The 15,579-nt window shown below is 37.2% G+C and overlaps 1 protein-coding gene across 2 annotated transcripts; it reads right to left on the bottom strand.

Annotated features, from left to right (window-relative positions):
* Positions 1-3,812: 3,812 nt before the first annotated feature.
* LOC121997198 (homeobox-leucine zipper protein ATHB-13-like) lies at positions 3,813-5,366 on the bottom strand. 2 transcript variants are annotated; one of them, XM_042551483.1, is made up of 2 exons: positions 4,772-5,366; positions 3,813-4,524 (listed from the first exon to the last, which is right to left on the bottom strand). In XM_042551483.1, exons 1-2 carry the CDS (start codon positions 5,261-5,263, stop codon positions 4,405-4,407), a joined length of 612 nt encoding a protein of 203 aa, XP_042407417.1. In that variant the 5' UTR covers positions 5,264-5,366; the 3' UTR covers positions 3,813-4,404. The 2 variants fall into 2 exon arrangements, with proteins under 2 accessions (XP_042407417.1, XP_042407416.1); XM_042551482.1 differs by having other exon boundaries at positions 3,813-4,538.
* Between the last annotated feature and the right edge of the window lie 10,213 nt (positions 5,367-15,579).

Here is a 15,579-nt window from a genome sequence, read left to right on the forward strand (position 1 = left end):
CTTAGTTTCCTTGTGAAGCAAACTGGTTTTGGGAATTATAGCTTTCTAGTTTTTTAGTATGTTAAGGTTTGGTTTTTTGGTCAACTCTACTATGTGAGCAGTGCTTTAGCTCAAGTCTAACACTATTATAACAATGCTAGAACTTTGGGGTAAAATCAAGTTCTCTAGGTGGCTTATTATTCCCCTTCCATAAACTGAAAGGTCGAAGCTAGGGGATTCATGGTGTTAGAAGTGGACATGGAAAAGGCATACGATAGGATGCGAAGGGATTTCGTCTAGGAAGCACTTGTTTTGATTGAGCTTCCGGATTGATTCAGGCATTTGTATGACGGCACTGACTTTTTCAAATATTATGTGGCTCCGTAACTAATGAATTTTCAAAATGTCAAAAGAGGCAAAGTTGTTTTCATTATCATCTTACGCTTTCTTCCTATGCATGGAAAGAGCATCTTGAGTCATTAGTCAGCGTGTGTGATGAGTGAGGTGAAGACCTTTGCGATGACTTGAAACTGCAAATCTGTGTAAATGTCTCGGTATCAGTTTTGCTGAAGGAGGCCAAGGTGGTGGTGTACGTGAACACAACAAAAATATAAGAAGTAAAGTTAAACCCAAGGAAAAAAAATAAGTGAACACAAATTGGCAAATATAAAAAATGCATACGAATTTAATTACATCTTTAAATTCATATTTCAATTCTTTAGTTTTAATATATAGTCAATTATTATTTTTATTTCACTTATTAATCCTCAATTAAAGTTATTGGTCATTCTTTTTATTTATCAAAATTTAATAAATCTATCTCTCTTATACAAAGAACCGCTGTACTAGAATAAAAGTCTCCCGTAATTTATCTCTTTCTAGATAGCATGAGGTCACTTAGAAGGATTGAGGTCACTTAGAAGGATTGCTAATATGATAACTTTACCTTTTACTCTAATTATTTAATATATTCTATTAAAAAGGGAATTAGTAGAGCTAGAAATGATATAGTTGCATTAACATAAAAAAATATTGATTGTGGGTAATATTAAACTATGATTGGAGCAAAAGATAACGCTCACCTCAAACAGTCCAGTATTATTGATCCCTCGGATAGATATAGATAGGTAAATCACGGGGGTATGTTTTATCCTAGCATAGCAACCCTTTGCATGTAGAAGGTCAGACATCTAACGAGACATTTTATACCATTGAGAACTGACCCTAAGATCTATTGGAGCAACCCATGTAGTTATCAATTATGCCAACATGTGCGAGGCAAAATGAATAGTGAAGAAAATCTTCACTATAATATAAAGTGAGTGGTGGAGGACCGAAATATGCGATAGAAAGGAGGGATACCGCTTGTTTGAAAATTTTCTTTTCTTTTAAAAACTAAACAAAGATAAAGATATGCAACGGAAAACTAAAACGAAATAAGAAAGACTCTGTTAGTTATTTAGTTTGTAGTCCAACAACTACTGTTTCCAGGTCCATGATCACTTGAACTGTTTTCAAATGGATAATCCACTAATATTCTCCTTTTCGAAAAACTTTTGGAGAAAAAGAGAAAGCTCATACAAGAGAGAAAAAGTATAATAACAAGCTACAATCTCTTTTAATGAATGCAAGTAATTAAACGTTACCAACAACACTTGAATAGAGATTTGGCATAGGCTATCGGAGAGCTTTTCGGCATAGTCTTAGTAACACTTGCACAAACAGATCAAAGTGAAAGAGAGATGAGTTGATGAAAGAATTGGATTCAGTCTCGGACCTCGAGACTCTTTTTATAAACTTTTCATCCAGTCGACCAAACCTTTTTCAGTCGATCGATCTCCAGAATCTACCTAACTTTGTATCCATATTTATGATCTGCCCAAATCATATCTTCTATAAAATCTGCCTTTATCGACTCACTAACTCTCTGTTTGGTCGACCGAATATCTAAAATTCCTTTTACTGCTTGATCCGATCTTATCTTGTCTGCGTTTACCATATATATTCGATCGACCGACTCTATGGTCGGTCAACTAAACCATGTTATTTCCTTTGTTACTTGATCTGAACTTATTTGATTTTCAATTACCAAATATGATCGGTTGACTGATCATGCTATCTGTCGACTAGACTATTATTTCCTTCTTTATTGGATTCAGATATGATCTATTCTTATCTAGTTAGATTGATTGACTGAACGCCCATATTCGATGGACCGAGTCTTTCAGTAAACTTAGTTTTCTGATTTTTGTAAAATAGAGTTAGCACAATATATATAGTAGTTATGCAAAATTGAGTTAGAAACAAATAAATATACATGCATTATGTTTGATCTTGACTTAGAAACTTCCGTTAGTTTCTTTAGTTAGATCTATGCCTAAGATTTAATTAATTTGTTTTCAAAATGAGAATACGTCTTCACACCTTCTTTTTAGGACTTCTCTTCCCCATATTTTTATCTTACTTACTTGTCAAACATCCAGTCTAACTGACCTAGTTGGACTTCTTCTGCTCAATATCCGAGCAACCTGATCCGCTAAGACTTTCCTACAATACTAGGTTAGCATAATAGATAGAAATAGTAAATTGAAACAGTATAAGCAACAAATACTTTGGTTGTCCAAATACACTGGTCTGGTTGACCGTGCGCGGTCGATCGAAATATTATTTTGGTCACATTTGCTTAGAGTTAACTCCTCCAAGACTTCTCATTACCTAAGGTCCACTCCATTAGGATTTTTCATTTATTTGGAGTTCACTTCTCCAAGACTTCTCACCATATAAGGTTTACTCTCTTAGGATTTTCCTCTTGCTTTGAGTATATTCCTCCAAGATTTCTTACCACCTAAGGTTTACTCACTTAGGATTTTTCTCTTGCTAAGCATCCGATCAACTTTTACTTGCTTGGATTTTAGTTTTGTCAAACATCCGGTTAACTTTGATCTGTTTAATTTTTTTTTTTTGCAAGTCATCCGGTCAATTTTGATCTAATTAGAATTTTCTCTTAACTAGGTCCATCTTGATATGACTCTATTAACTATATTGTCAAATAAATATTAAAATTATGAAAGTCTATTGCATCTGGTTAGGTACTTAGATAAAAAAAAATAAATTTTATTTTATTTTTATTTTTTAGTGTTTATTTTATTTATTTATAATCACTCTAAGTCCTTAAGTCTCAATTATTTTATTCTATGTTTAATCTAATTCATATTTTTAATAAGTTACATAATTGTTTATTCATATGGTCTCCAAATAATAGGTGCACAATAAATGGTGCATAATATCAAACATATAAATCAACAAGTAGACAATAAAAGTGGAAATTTCAGTCATAGAATGAAAGTGGAGTATTCTATCCATGATCGGATAGCAATATATCTGCCAAGCTAAAAACGAAGGTTGACCATGATACTCATCATAATGTAGGAGGGCGTCCTATAGTTGTTGGAAGAAGATAAATCATGATAATATTTATTCAAGTACAGTGACTGTTTATATGAAGAACATCAAACACCTGAAATATTTAATATTCATAAGGTAGGAGGTAACATTTCTCAATTTATTCTGATCACCAATAGAAAATTTTCATGGAACAAAATTAATTATCAAAGATAATCAATGAAGATAATTGAGTTTATCAATTTTTTTTCTTCCAACGAGAAATTAAATACTGTGATAATATACAGGTTGCAAAACTCTAAATTAACCTATTGAGTTAATTAGAAAATGTGGCAACGAATGCCTGATACCTTTTCTTTGATAGCAAACAATTCATGGGTCAATCATTCAAAAATCTTAGATGAGATGGAATACGTTAGATCCAAAACACATCCATCAAACTTTTTCCGGTTACTGAATTCAACATGCACATATCATTGTCAAAGGAGACATGATGTCTTATATGGACACTCACGCTACTGTTCCTCCACATGTCTCTCTCTCTCTCTCTTCCCCCCCTGTCCTTGGGCTGGCTAGTTCTCAAACCACCACTCTCCCACTTGCCCTCCTTTTATCTGCCCCTTTGCCAGAAACGGAGACCCTGCCATTAATTCCACCTCCAAGAATCCCAGGCCATTTAATGAGATACACTTCACTATTTGCTACGTACCACCCTCTACGAATTATCACAAACGACGAGAGAATTTTCTGTAGATCGATATTCTCCAAACTGTTGGATCGATGATCGATCGATCGATCGGCTACAAACTTCGTCTGAAAATTATATTGAACTTACAGCAGCATACACCACGCCATGGAATTGGAATTAATTAATATAAATAACTTCGTCGGCACTTTTAGTGTTGGTGAAACTTGTTGTGCTCTGACCACACCCAGAAGGCTGACTGATCATCTAACATGCTGCAGAAGTTGCCTTGTCGGATGCAGCTGTTTTCCTCCTTGGAAATTTCTCGGCCGGAGGAGCTACCGAAAAGGAGTTGGGATGTCCTGGAGATGTCCAAGTCGGCGTCCATCCGGATGCTGCAAGAGGCCTGTGCTTCCTTGTTCAGGTTGATGGGCTCGCAAGTCGACGTTTCCCTTCCTCTGAGAGCCAAAAGCTGCAAACATCAATCAAGTAGTACACCCGACTGTTTAACATATCAAGAAAGTTGGAGTTGTTATATATATATCATTATATTGTTGACCTTCAAAAAATTCACCAAAAAAAAAAACAAAACAAATCAATTATATATGATAAGATTATATCGTCTTGCAGCTTGTCTCTCTAAACAGTTGAATCAATGATTGAGCATGATTAATAGACAGACAAATAAATGAATTTAATCAGTACCTCGGAAAGAAGTCTCTTGTTCTCTGCCTGTAACCGTCCGTTCTCCTCTTTGACGACCTCAAACTGCCGCTGGAGCTCGTCGTACTCCTCCTCCATCTGCTTGGTCTTCCACCTCGCCCTCCGGTTTTGAAACCAAATCGCAACCTGCCGCGGCTGCAGCCCCAGCGTCCTGGCCAACTCTCCCTTCCTCTCGGTGTCGAGTTTCCTCCCCATCTCAAAATTCTTCTCCAAAACCCGTATCTGCTCCGAACTCAGCCTCTTCTTTCTCTCCCCAGCGGCGGCCAATCCGTTGTCGGAGAGACTGTTCTCCTCCAAGCTCAGCGCTGGAGCCTCACTGCTCGAGAATGACATTAAGGCTCTTTTCCCTCGATCCATCTCGGCTAATCCTCCTGCGTCCATATGGGATTGCAGCTGACGGTGCTCCTCCTCGTTGGAATTTTGGTGCAGCAACAAGTTTGCAGGGAAGAACGGGAGCATTCCATTAAAAGTCATTAGGATTCGGAACGGAATTGGTACGCCGGCCGCAGAAAGAAAAAAAAGATAGAAAGAAAGAAATAGATGAATGAAATGGAGAGCTTGCTAGGGAGAAGGTGCGAGAAGTAATTGGTGGAGTTGTTTTTTTAGATATATATGGAAACAAGAAATGCGATGCGAGTGGTACTGTTCTGAACGTGGACAAGGACAAGCTAGCTAAGGGTGTGGTGTGGTGTGGTGTGGTATAGTCCAAGTTACAGCTAGAAAGATGGGGAATGGTATGGAATTGACAGTTCCGCTGGGAATGGAATGGATTGAATTGCTCACACCACTGCACAAGAGGTGGATCCCTCAATCACGATCGCCACTCAATTCAAGAATCCGAGGTGTGATATAAATATCCAATTGTATATATATATATATTACATGTCAGTAGAATAATTGCCAGCTTGTGTTACTTCCATCCGTTGAAAGCATGGACGAATAATAGAGTGCCTGCCATAATTGTTGATCTCTAAAATGTCTCAGGTGTTCCATGGTTTGGATTATCCACTTTGATATATATATATATATATATATATATATATATATATATGCAGAAAATAAAACAATATCCTTAATTATCTATGTAATTAAAAAATTCTCTCATTTAAAAAATCCTCAATTCTCCACTTGGAACGACATAGGTTGAAGTTGTTATGAAAATGGACAACTTCAAACAAGCTCATAAAATTCTGAATACTTATAGAGTCATCAATTAGTTTGGACCAAAATTTACTCTGCTAGATATTTCAAAAATACTTCAAACCAAATTCATGTATCCTTCTTAGTATATCTGTTCTTAACATGAATTTCGCAGTCTGGATAGAGAGCGGTAGGTTTTTAAAATAGATACAACTTTGAGATATTTTATCATGATCTCATTAGAGGGTTTAAGCTCACTCACTAACATCACTAAAGAGTTCTTAAGACTCCCCTTATACCATGTTAAAATTTGAAAATTTTAAACATGATAAGCGCTCATTAACCAAGTTTGAACAAACTTATTGACAACCTTGAATATTTTAAACCAAACTCATTGCATATTTTACAACTTCATGAGTTTAACCATACTCTTAGACATGAATTAGAATATTAAAATTGAGGTATCGAATTTGAAGCACCTTCAGAATACTTCAAACCAAGATCATTGCACTCTTTATAGTAATAGTTGACTGAAGTTCACAAATAAAACATGAAAACTTAATAATCAACTGTGGCAGTAGATTGATAGAACAGTAAAATTTAACAATTAATTGTAACAATTTATATAACAGTTAATTAATTATTAGAATAAAATATGATATCGTTCATTCTAAACGATCCAATATTATTGGTCACAAAAGACATAAATCCCAATCAACCTAGTCATTTTGATAAATATAAAATTTAAATATACAGTTCGAGTATTTCAAAAAATTCCACAAATTGCCGTTGAAAGAAAGATTTTTTGTTATACAATATGAACAGAATGACGCTATTTTAATTTATATATATATCTATAGACGGTGATCCATCAGTTTGGAAGATGTTTTTAATAGTCCTTGGACCACTAAAGTTCTGCACCCCAAACTTACCGGACCATCCTCTTCTCCTTTTTATTTTTTTCTTTGATGATTATACTATCCTGTCTTGATTTATCCATGCTTCATCTCCTCGGAGAAATAAAATGGCATCGAGACAAAATATCTCAAAAATTATTCATTTTTAATATAAAATTATATCATATCTTTCCATGAAAAAAAATACCCATCATTATTTTATATCATCAATTGTAATTTTTAATACCAATCTAGCAAGATTATGTTAGGTTATTCCAAAAATAGAATTGAATCTAATAAGAAAGAAAGCAAGAGAGCGGGCAGAGAAAAGAAGAGATTCAAGGAGGGTCAAAAGGAAGTCCACTCACCAGATTGATGATCGCAGATACTTCTTCCATTAATTTCTCCCTCGCTCTAATCTTGTTTCTTTCCTCAATTTGCAGATTAATTCCATGTAGAATTCAGAGTGGTTCTGCTTCCAAATTTTCTGCCCGTGGTTCCTCGGTGCGGTGGTCCTCCCATTGCGGAACGGTACGGAAGGTCAAGGAATTGCTACCGTTCTTCCATCTCTGGCTCTGTCTTTTAATCTGGATGCTTTTCCGATACGGCCGCCCTTTTTCCATCAGGTGGACGTCTTTGGTGATTCATACGGTGAACGGGCAAGGGAATATAAGTGGGGTCCACGGGTCAATGAACCGGTGTGGATGATCGTCAAAGTTCAAGACAAGTCAAAGGCCGAGACAGGTCAAAGGTCGAATAGTTGATCTGACAAGATCTCCTTCTCCCCGATCCAACAGGTCCTCGGGGGTCCAGCCCCCAGCTTTGCAAGATGCCAAAGGGATCATGCTCTCTATCATTTCTCAATCGGCTAAGGTCGATCGAACATGCTCTTAGGGGCCATATTGGATGCCTACGGAGCTTTACTCCCCATCATCACCCAATTGCCTAAGGCCGATCGGGTAGGCTCTCAGCGGCCCAGTTGCTCGACGTTGTCGGACGCCTACAGGCCCTGCTTAGTCGATTGGACAGACCCTCAGGGGCCTAGCTCCCCGACTTTATCATACGTTTATGGAGCCTTGCTCCCTATCATCTCCTGATCGCCAAAGGCCAATCAAATATACCCTCAAGGACCCAACTCTAGGCTACGTCGAACGTCTGCGGGCCCAGCTCACCATCATCTCTCGATCAACTAAGGCGGATCGAACATGCCCTCAAGGGTCTAACTCCCTGGCTTTGTCGGATGTCTGCGGGGTTCTGCTCTCCATCATCTCTCGATCGACTAAAGCCGATCGGACATGCCCTCCAGGGTCCGATGCTTCAGTTTGCAGTTGCCTATAAGGGTCAGCTCCCCCTGAGATACTATCATAAGTCATTCACTCCTCATGAAAAACTGAGCTCCCTGTGCATGACTTATCTTTTGACTAGTAGCCCAATAGGTATCTTGGCATACTCCTCCTTCTGTTGGTATTTGTAGGTCTCCCCCAGTGTTCCCTTATAGAAGTCATCTTCCTGTCAAACTCCCAGCCAGCTCACCGACAGTCCACAGCTCACCGCTTCTAGATGAAATCACATTTGACGTAATTTGTGGGAACCTCTTTGCCTGATCTGGAACGTGAAAATAGACGACACTGGAAAGTTTACAATAATCACCTTGTCACAAGAAGATTTCGACTTGCTAGTAATGACCAAGGCATAAGCAGTGGAGCCACCCCTATTCAAAGCGCCTGCAACGTTATCTGAAGGGCCACTAACCACCAATAGAAGATCCAAGTCAAAGCAATAGGTTGAGTTCCCCAAGGCCTTGCTCTGAGTGCCTGCAAAGGACTCGATTATAGCCGAGCGGTCCCAAGCATCTTCGATAGGAGATTCACCACCCCACGACCCTAAGCATGGGAAGGCCCTTGTCGCCGATAATTCACCCGAATGGGCGAGCATGCCCTTCACTCAGAAGATTCTTGAAGATAGGCTACCTAAGCATTTGCGTCCTTTACCGGTCGGAGAATATAGAGGCTCAATAAATCCCAAAGACCATCTTCACAAATTTGAAAATGCCTCTCTATTACACCAATATACAGATGGTGTCAAGGGTCGAACATTTTTAGCAACCCTGTCCGGCTCGACGCAGAGGTGGTTTGACTGGCTCCCTGATGGTTCCATCACGTGCTTCAAAGATTTCAAAAGGGCCTTCTTGCACCACTTCTCTAGTAGCTGAAGGTGTAGGATCGATGTGTGTCGAGAGAATGGGTGAATCTCAATTGTTTGTTTTTGTCATTCTTTCATTTGTTTTATCAAAGTTGTTAGTAGCAACGGAATATAAAACAAACCAAGGAAGAAAGAGACACAGGATTTTACTTGATCCCAATACCCCGGGGTCAGTACTTCCAAGTCTTATACACTCAACGTGAGTCCCCTAGTGATCTCCTTTTTAAAAGTTTTCTGTAGGATCGAATAACGCTCGTGGTTTTTTCATGTTTTTCGTAAAACTATCGAATATAGAGATACAGTGAAAAGTAAGAAAGAAGAATAATGACATTAAAATTTTTTACTTAGTTTGGAGCTTGTGGTGACTCCTACTCCAAGGCTCTTGCGTGAGAGTACTTTCATTGAGTAATCCACTAATAAATTCGAATATTAGAAATACAAAGAGATAATAATTTAAGTGCAGTAAATGAAATTATGCTGACAGCTAAAGAATTGAAGTTGTGAGCTTTCGATTCTTGGAGCAGCGTTATAGTGTCGTAGAGTTGTTTTTTGAGCAGCGTACAAGAGAGAAGATCATTGAAATAAGTGTCCTTGAGGTGTTGGTCGAACCCTCCTTTGATAGCCTTGTCTGGGCACCTCCATCAAGTTGGCGTGGTTGCACCTTGGCGATAGTTTATCTTTGAAACTTTATCCAACTCCGGGCACCTAGACCCGTCCAGGTACCTGGACTGTGATGTAGGCTGGCCAATTTGCGTGCACCATCTCAACCCCTGCTAGTCGCCCGCTTGATTCCTTCTTGAGCGCCTAGACCCAGTCCGGGCGCCTAGACCGCCTTTTTCTAACCAACTTCTAGCTTCATTATTCTTCATCACAGAGTTAGAAAATAACAGACATAATTTAATTTAGATAGTTTCAGAACTGTCTGGTTTTGACTTTAGATTTTTTAAAAATCTTAGGTCGAATCGACACTTACTTTTCTCTCACTGGGGAACACATTCTCACCTACTCCTCTCAGGAGAGTTTACTTGATGTTAAATCAATCCTCCAGATAGTTTAGACTTTTGCTCAACATTCGAGACTTCAAGACTTTCCGCAGGATGCCCGAACCTCGAACTGTCCATTTTCCGCCGGGTGTCCGTGACCCCCAGGACTTTCAACTAGTGCCCTCGACCCTAGGATTTTTACCTGACATCCTCGACCTGCAAAGACTTTGCCCAGTCCCACGGACCAGGACTTCCTTGCCTAGCCGCAACTAAGGTTTTCCACCTGCCTATTATTCATTAGGACTTTTACCTTTCTTAAGCTCACTTAGGACTATCCTACACACTCATTCAAACTCATTAGAACCACAATAATCCTTAACTTTGAACCATTTGCTATCATCAAAACTTGAGTTCGATCATCTGATGCTTTCTGTACTAACAATCTCCCCCCTTTTTATTATAACAACATAATTCAAAGTTAAGTAAAACATAATAAATTAAGAATAACTTAAAACATAAACAAGTAAGAGTTTTCAATTTTTTTTTCTTCAAAGTTTACAATTTCTAAGTACGCATTTCAAGGTTTTTCTAAATATTTTAAACTTAAGCTCCCCATGAAAAATAACTCTTAACTTTAAAAAACTTCTTTAAAAATTTTAGCTTTGAAAATACTTAGTTTTTGTAAAACTTAGCTTTTGAAATTTTGAAAAATAACTTGATTTGAAATTCTGAAAAAGCTTAATTTGAAACTTAACTTTTAATTCTCTTTCTCCCCCATTGACATATATAAAAAATAATTTAAAAAAATATAAGGAACTCTCCCTCGATTAATGCATTAGTTTTTTTAAAAAAACTTTTAAATATTTATTTTGAATAGAAATTTTGAATACAAGGGTACTTAAATCATTGTTTTGTTTTTAAAAAGTTTGAAAAATTAGGTAACGCATGCGTAAAACCCTAGAGTCCAAGCATGTGTAAAATAAAATGATTAATTCCAAAAATAATATTTAAATATACTTCATCTATTAGCCTTAATAAAATATCTAACCTTTAGGTTGAATCTATATGATAATTCTTTCTAGGGGGATAATCTAGTATAAGTCTATAGCTCAATTTTGAAAACATTGATTTTAGAAAGATAGAGTTTAAACTTTAAAACATATTACTTTTAAAAATAGAAATTTTGAAAATAAATTTTTAAATTAGAAATTAAAGACTTAAAGATAAGGAAGTTATAAACCACCTTATGTCACCTTGTACATTCCTAATTGCCTTCTAAGTATACTAAACTCAAGTGAGTTATAATTGTCTTCATGCTTTCTGTACCAAGAATTTTTGGTAGATTGAACTTCCTAATTTTTCATATCACCCATTCTATGTTGTCAAACATGTTAAACTTATAAGTTTGTATGAGATGGAGTTAAGTTAATCTTAACTTTTAAGTTGATTTTAAGTTTGAATTTTTGAAAAATGTTAAGTTTGAATTTTTTAAAAATAACTAAGTTTGAATTTTGAAAAATAATTATATTTGAATTTTGAAAAATGTTTAAAAAAATTTTAAGTTTGAATTATATTAAAGTTGATTTAAATTTGATTTGGTTTGTATTTGACCAATTTATTTGAATTTGATTCGATTGACTTGAGTTTAATTGATTTGAATTTGATCAATTTATTTGAATTTGATTCAATTGACTTGAATTGAATTCAATTGATTTGAATTTGATTGATTTAAGTTTGATTCAATTGACTTGAATTTAATTGATTTGTTTTTGATCAATTTATTTAAATTTGATTTAATTGACTTGAATTTAATCGATTAGTTTGTGAAAGTTAGGTTAAGTAGGTTGATGGATTAGTTTGTGAAAGTTAGGTTAAGTAGGTCTAGATTGATTAATCCTAATATCTCACCCATTTTTAGATTTTCAATCAGGGAACCTTATAGGTTTTTGTGAGATATTTTAATTTTAATTTAATTTAAAATTTAAGGATTGATTTACATTTAAGTTAAACTTAGGTTTGACAGTGAGTAGGTTAAATATCCATTTCGATAGTCGGCTTCTAAGCTATGGTGAGGCACAGGAGTCTTCTTAGTTATTAGAGCAACGACCACTTCTAGACAAAACCTTTTAAGGAAATTGAATGTTTAACTTTCTTTTTGAAAATCTTTGGTCTAACTAGTCAAGTGTTAATCAAGCCTAGACCCTTATCTAATAATTCTAATCTAAGTAAAAATAAGGAAAACAGTAAATCAAGCAATCAAACAAACAGGTAAATCTATCTAACAATAAAGATGGTATTTCTATTTGCCCCCCTAGATTATAGCCTCGATAAGGTCTATCAAGATAATGGATTTGTTCTTTGGGGATCTAAAATTGGTTAAGTCCAACTTGATTAGTCAAGTTAGACTTAGGGACTCATGCTTGGACTAGGTATCTATTTGTACAATTCACAAAAGATAAGTAAGATCAGAATTGATGTTTAGCCTTGTATCTGAGTTTGGATTGGTTGTATACGACCCTTTATTTTCCAAGAATTAGATCAAGATTCTTAGAACCCAAAGTGAATTGTTCCAATGTGTCCTTGAGTTTCTTGACTTGACTTTTTAAAGTGGAATTCTCTTTCTCAAATTGTTGGACTTCAGTTGAGGTTCCATCTTGAACTTGGTCAGTCAAGGAATTTAGGTTAGTCACTTCTTCCTTAAGGGTTGTTACCTCCTTTTTGAGTGATTTGACCTGGACTTTAGACTTAGCTAACTTTAGCATCAAACAATTAATTAAATTATACAATCATTCCTTTGTAGAGAATATAACTCATTATTTAGATCATCTAAAGCGAATACGGATCCATGGCTTTGCTCGAACTCAACTTCAGATTCAGCTCCGATTTCAAACTCGGGCTCAATTTCGGCAATGTGAGATTGTATTGGTAAAACAAGGAAGCTCGCTTGCTCGTGTTCCTCGTCGAAGTCTTCCGAGGAAGATTCGTCCCAAGTAGCCTTTAGGACCTTTTTACTCCTTTGCTTCTTTTCTCCTTTTAGGTTCGGATACTCTGACTTATAGTGCCCTTTCTTGTTACACCGTAGTAGGTTACGTCTGAGTTGCCTTGTGTACTTGTGTTCAGGCTTGACTTCTTGTTTTTTTGTATGGATTACCTTATTGATCTCTCATTTGGTGAACTCCTTTATCTTTTTGTACAATTTTCAAACTAGGTCCACGAGCTCGGCAGTGATCTCGTCTTCATCTTTGGAATCCGATTTACCTTTGGACTTGGGCTTGATTCGGTACTTGTTCTTTATTTCCATCGCCTTGCTAGTATGTGCATGTAACACGATACCTTTTTCTGTCGGAGTAGCATTAGATTGTTCATGAAGTTCAAACTCAGAAAATAGTTCGTCTAATCTAATTAAAGAAAAATTCTTAGAGACTTTGTAAGCATCTACCATGGATGCCTACAAAGTGTTCATCGAAAAAGCATTTAAGGCATACCTAATAACTATTGGTACAGGTTGTACTAATAATCAAGTTTGATGTATGACAAATAGGTTAAATTAGATGCGTTATTTGTCTAACTTTTTTACCAAGTATGCAAGACTAAAAGATATGGACCTGCCACCAAGCTGAAGCCCATTAGGTCTGGAGGACCTGATAACTGGCACAAAGTCTAAATAGGTTAAGGAGTGACATAATATTTGATAGGAAGTTTAATTGGATCTGCATAATTTGACAACTGGTTAAAGTCTAGATGGGGCATATGGCAGGAAGACCTGCTGGGTTGAAGAGTCAAGTAGGTCTGTAATGGTAAGTGAGGTAAGCACTGGAGGAGAGAGTTCCAATTAGGGGCTATAGGTGTTAATGCAGCTTAGAGCCATTTTAGAAGTCTAAGCTAAGACCATAACTAGATCCTAGTCTTGGAAATATAGGATCTAATTAATAGTCATTCTGCTTATTTTACACTGTCCTAGTTATGTGTTGCAGGGTATTTTTACTAACATTTTGTTACAGGGAAAAAGCTGGAAGAAGACTATCCAGGCGCCCAGACCTTGTCCAAGCGTTCGGAGGTCCGGGTACCCGGAGTTGCTCTCGACACTCAGATAAGGTGGGTGCAGAAGGAGGCTACTAGCTGAGGTGACAATCATTGTTTGGCCAACATAGGTCACGGTCCAGGCACCTAGATGGATCCGAGCGTCCGGAGGTGGATAAAGTTTGTGGGATAAACTTTGAGAAGGTGCAGCCACGTTAGTACACTCTAGGCGCCTGGAGAGGAGCTCCAAGCTCCCAGAACAACCTATATAAGCAGCTTCAACCAACATCTTTAAAACATCAATTCCTATGACTTTTATACTCACGCGTTGCTCTGAAAAGGTCTCCGGGATACTGAAAAGATGCTCTGACAAGATATGCTTATAACGACCCAAATTTTCTCATTATGAGTCCTAATAGTACTTAAAAATATTTAGAAATACTTTAGAAAAATTCTAGAGATTTTTAGAAATTTTTAGAGTATTTTTATATAATTTTTGGAGGTCGTTTGGTATTTTTACTAGACGAAAGAAGTTTTGACAAAAAATATCCAAGCCGAGATTCAAACCCGAGACCTCCGACCAAACCAAACCTTGATCGAATCCAGCTAGCCAACTATTCTGCAAGCGTTTTGAGAACAAATATGGAACAAGATATATATAAGTTATAATTGAAACCAAAGATACCTAATTGAAATAAAAAGGGGCGGATGAGGGATCGAACTCGAGATCAAAGGGTTCAGTGGAATCCGGCCGACCAAGTGTGCAAGCGGTCGTTACTGACCATATAAGGGACGAATTATATTTATGCAATAGTAGATACAGAAAATAAATGGGAAAAAGGGGGTTCGGCAGGATTCAAACCCGCGACTCCAACCAGAACCAAGTCTTAAGCGGAACGCGCAGCTGACCAAGTGCTCCAGCCGTCGGTTCTATTTAGAAAAGGTAGGAGAATTTACTTAAGGAAGTTAACATAATTTGGGAATTTAAAAGGAACTTAGGGCTTAATAATTTCCTAGGACCGAAACCTAATTTCCCCGAAATCTTTCTCTCCTTCCTCTTCTCTCGCGACGGCGTCGACAATTTCTCTCGGGCAAAATCGCAGCCGCATTAGGGCTTGGTCTCCGGCGCCGGCGAAAGGCTTTTTCCGACCGGCCTTCACCCGTGCGTGACCATCTCGACGAGGGGAGCTCGGAAACACAAAGAAGCCGTCGAGATTTGAAGCTTCTCCGAACCATAGAACCTTCCTCTTCCGGTTGCAAGTCCCAAAAGCAAAGGTAAGTCGCTTACTCACCTGCGGTAAGAGTGGTTCCGAATTTGATTGATGTTTCCTTGTGTCTTTTGATTTTTGAAGTATGCTGTGAAGTTGCTTGTGTGTTTACTACCGTGTACTTCAAAGAGGGGAACTAATGGTATGAACTAGGCATTTTTGTTCCTTTTGATATAGGGCAACTGACCTTGAATAGGGGAAGAGCTGTGGTTTCGGGTTGCTTGTGGTGGTTACTGCCATGACCATTAATTCCGAATTTGATAGGTTGTATATGAGATCAC

The sequence above is a fragment of the Zingiber officinale genome, chromosome 6A (genome assembly GCF_018446385.1).
Source record: "Zingiber officinale cultivar Zhangliang chromosome 6A, Zo_v1.1, whole genome shotgun sequence".
NCBI classification, from domain to species: Eukaryota; Viridiplantae; Streptophyta; class Magnoliopsida; order Zingiberales; family Zingiberaceae; genus Zingiber; species Zingiber officinale.

Excerpts from the sequence above, each read along its gene's own strand:
- LOC121997198 (XM_042551482.1), bottom strand. The coding sequence starts at position 5,263 with ATGACTTTTAATGGAATGCTCCCGTTCTTCCCTGCAAACTTGTTGCTG. Across the intron at positions 4,539-4,771 it reads ACAAGAGACTTCTTTCCGAG|CTTTTGGCTCTCAGAGGAAG; the intron begins GTACTGATTAAA and ends TGATGTTTGCAG.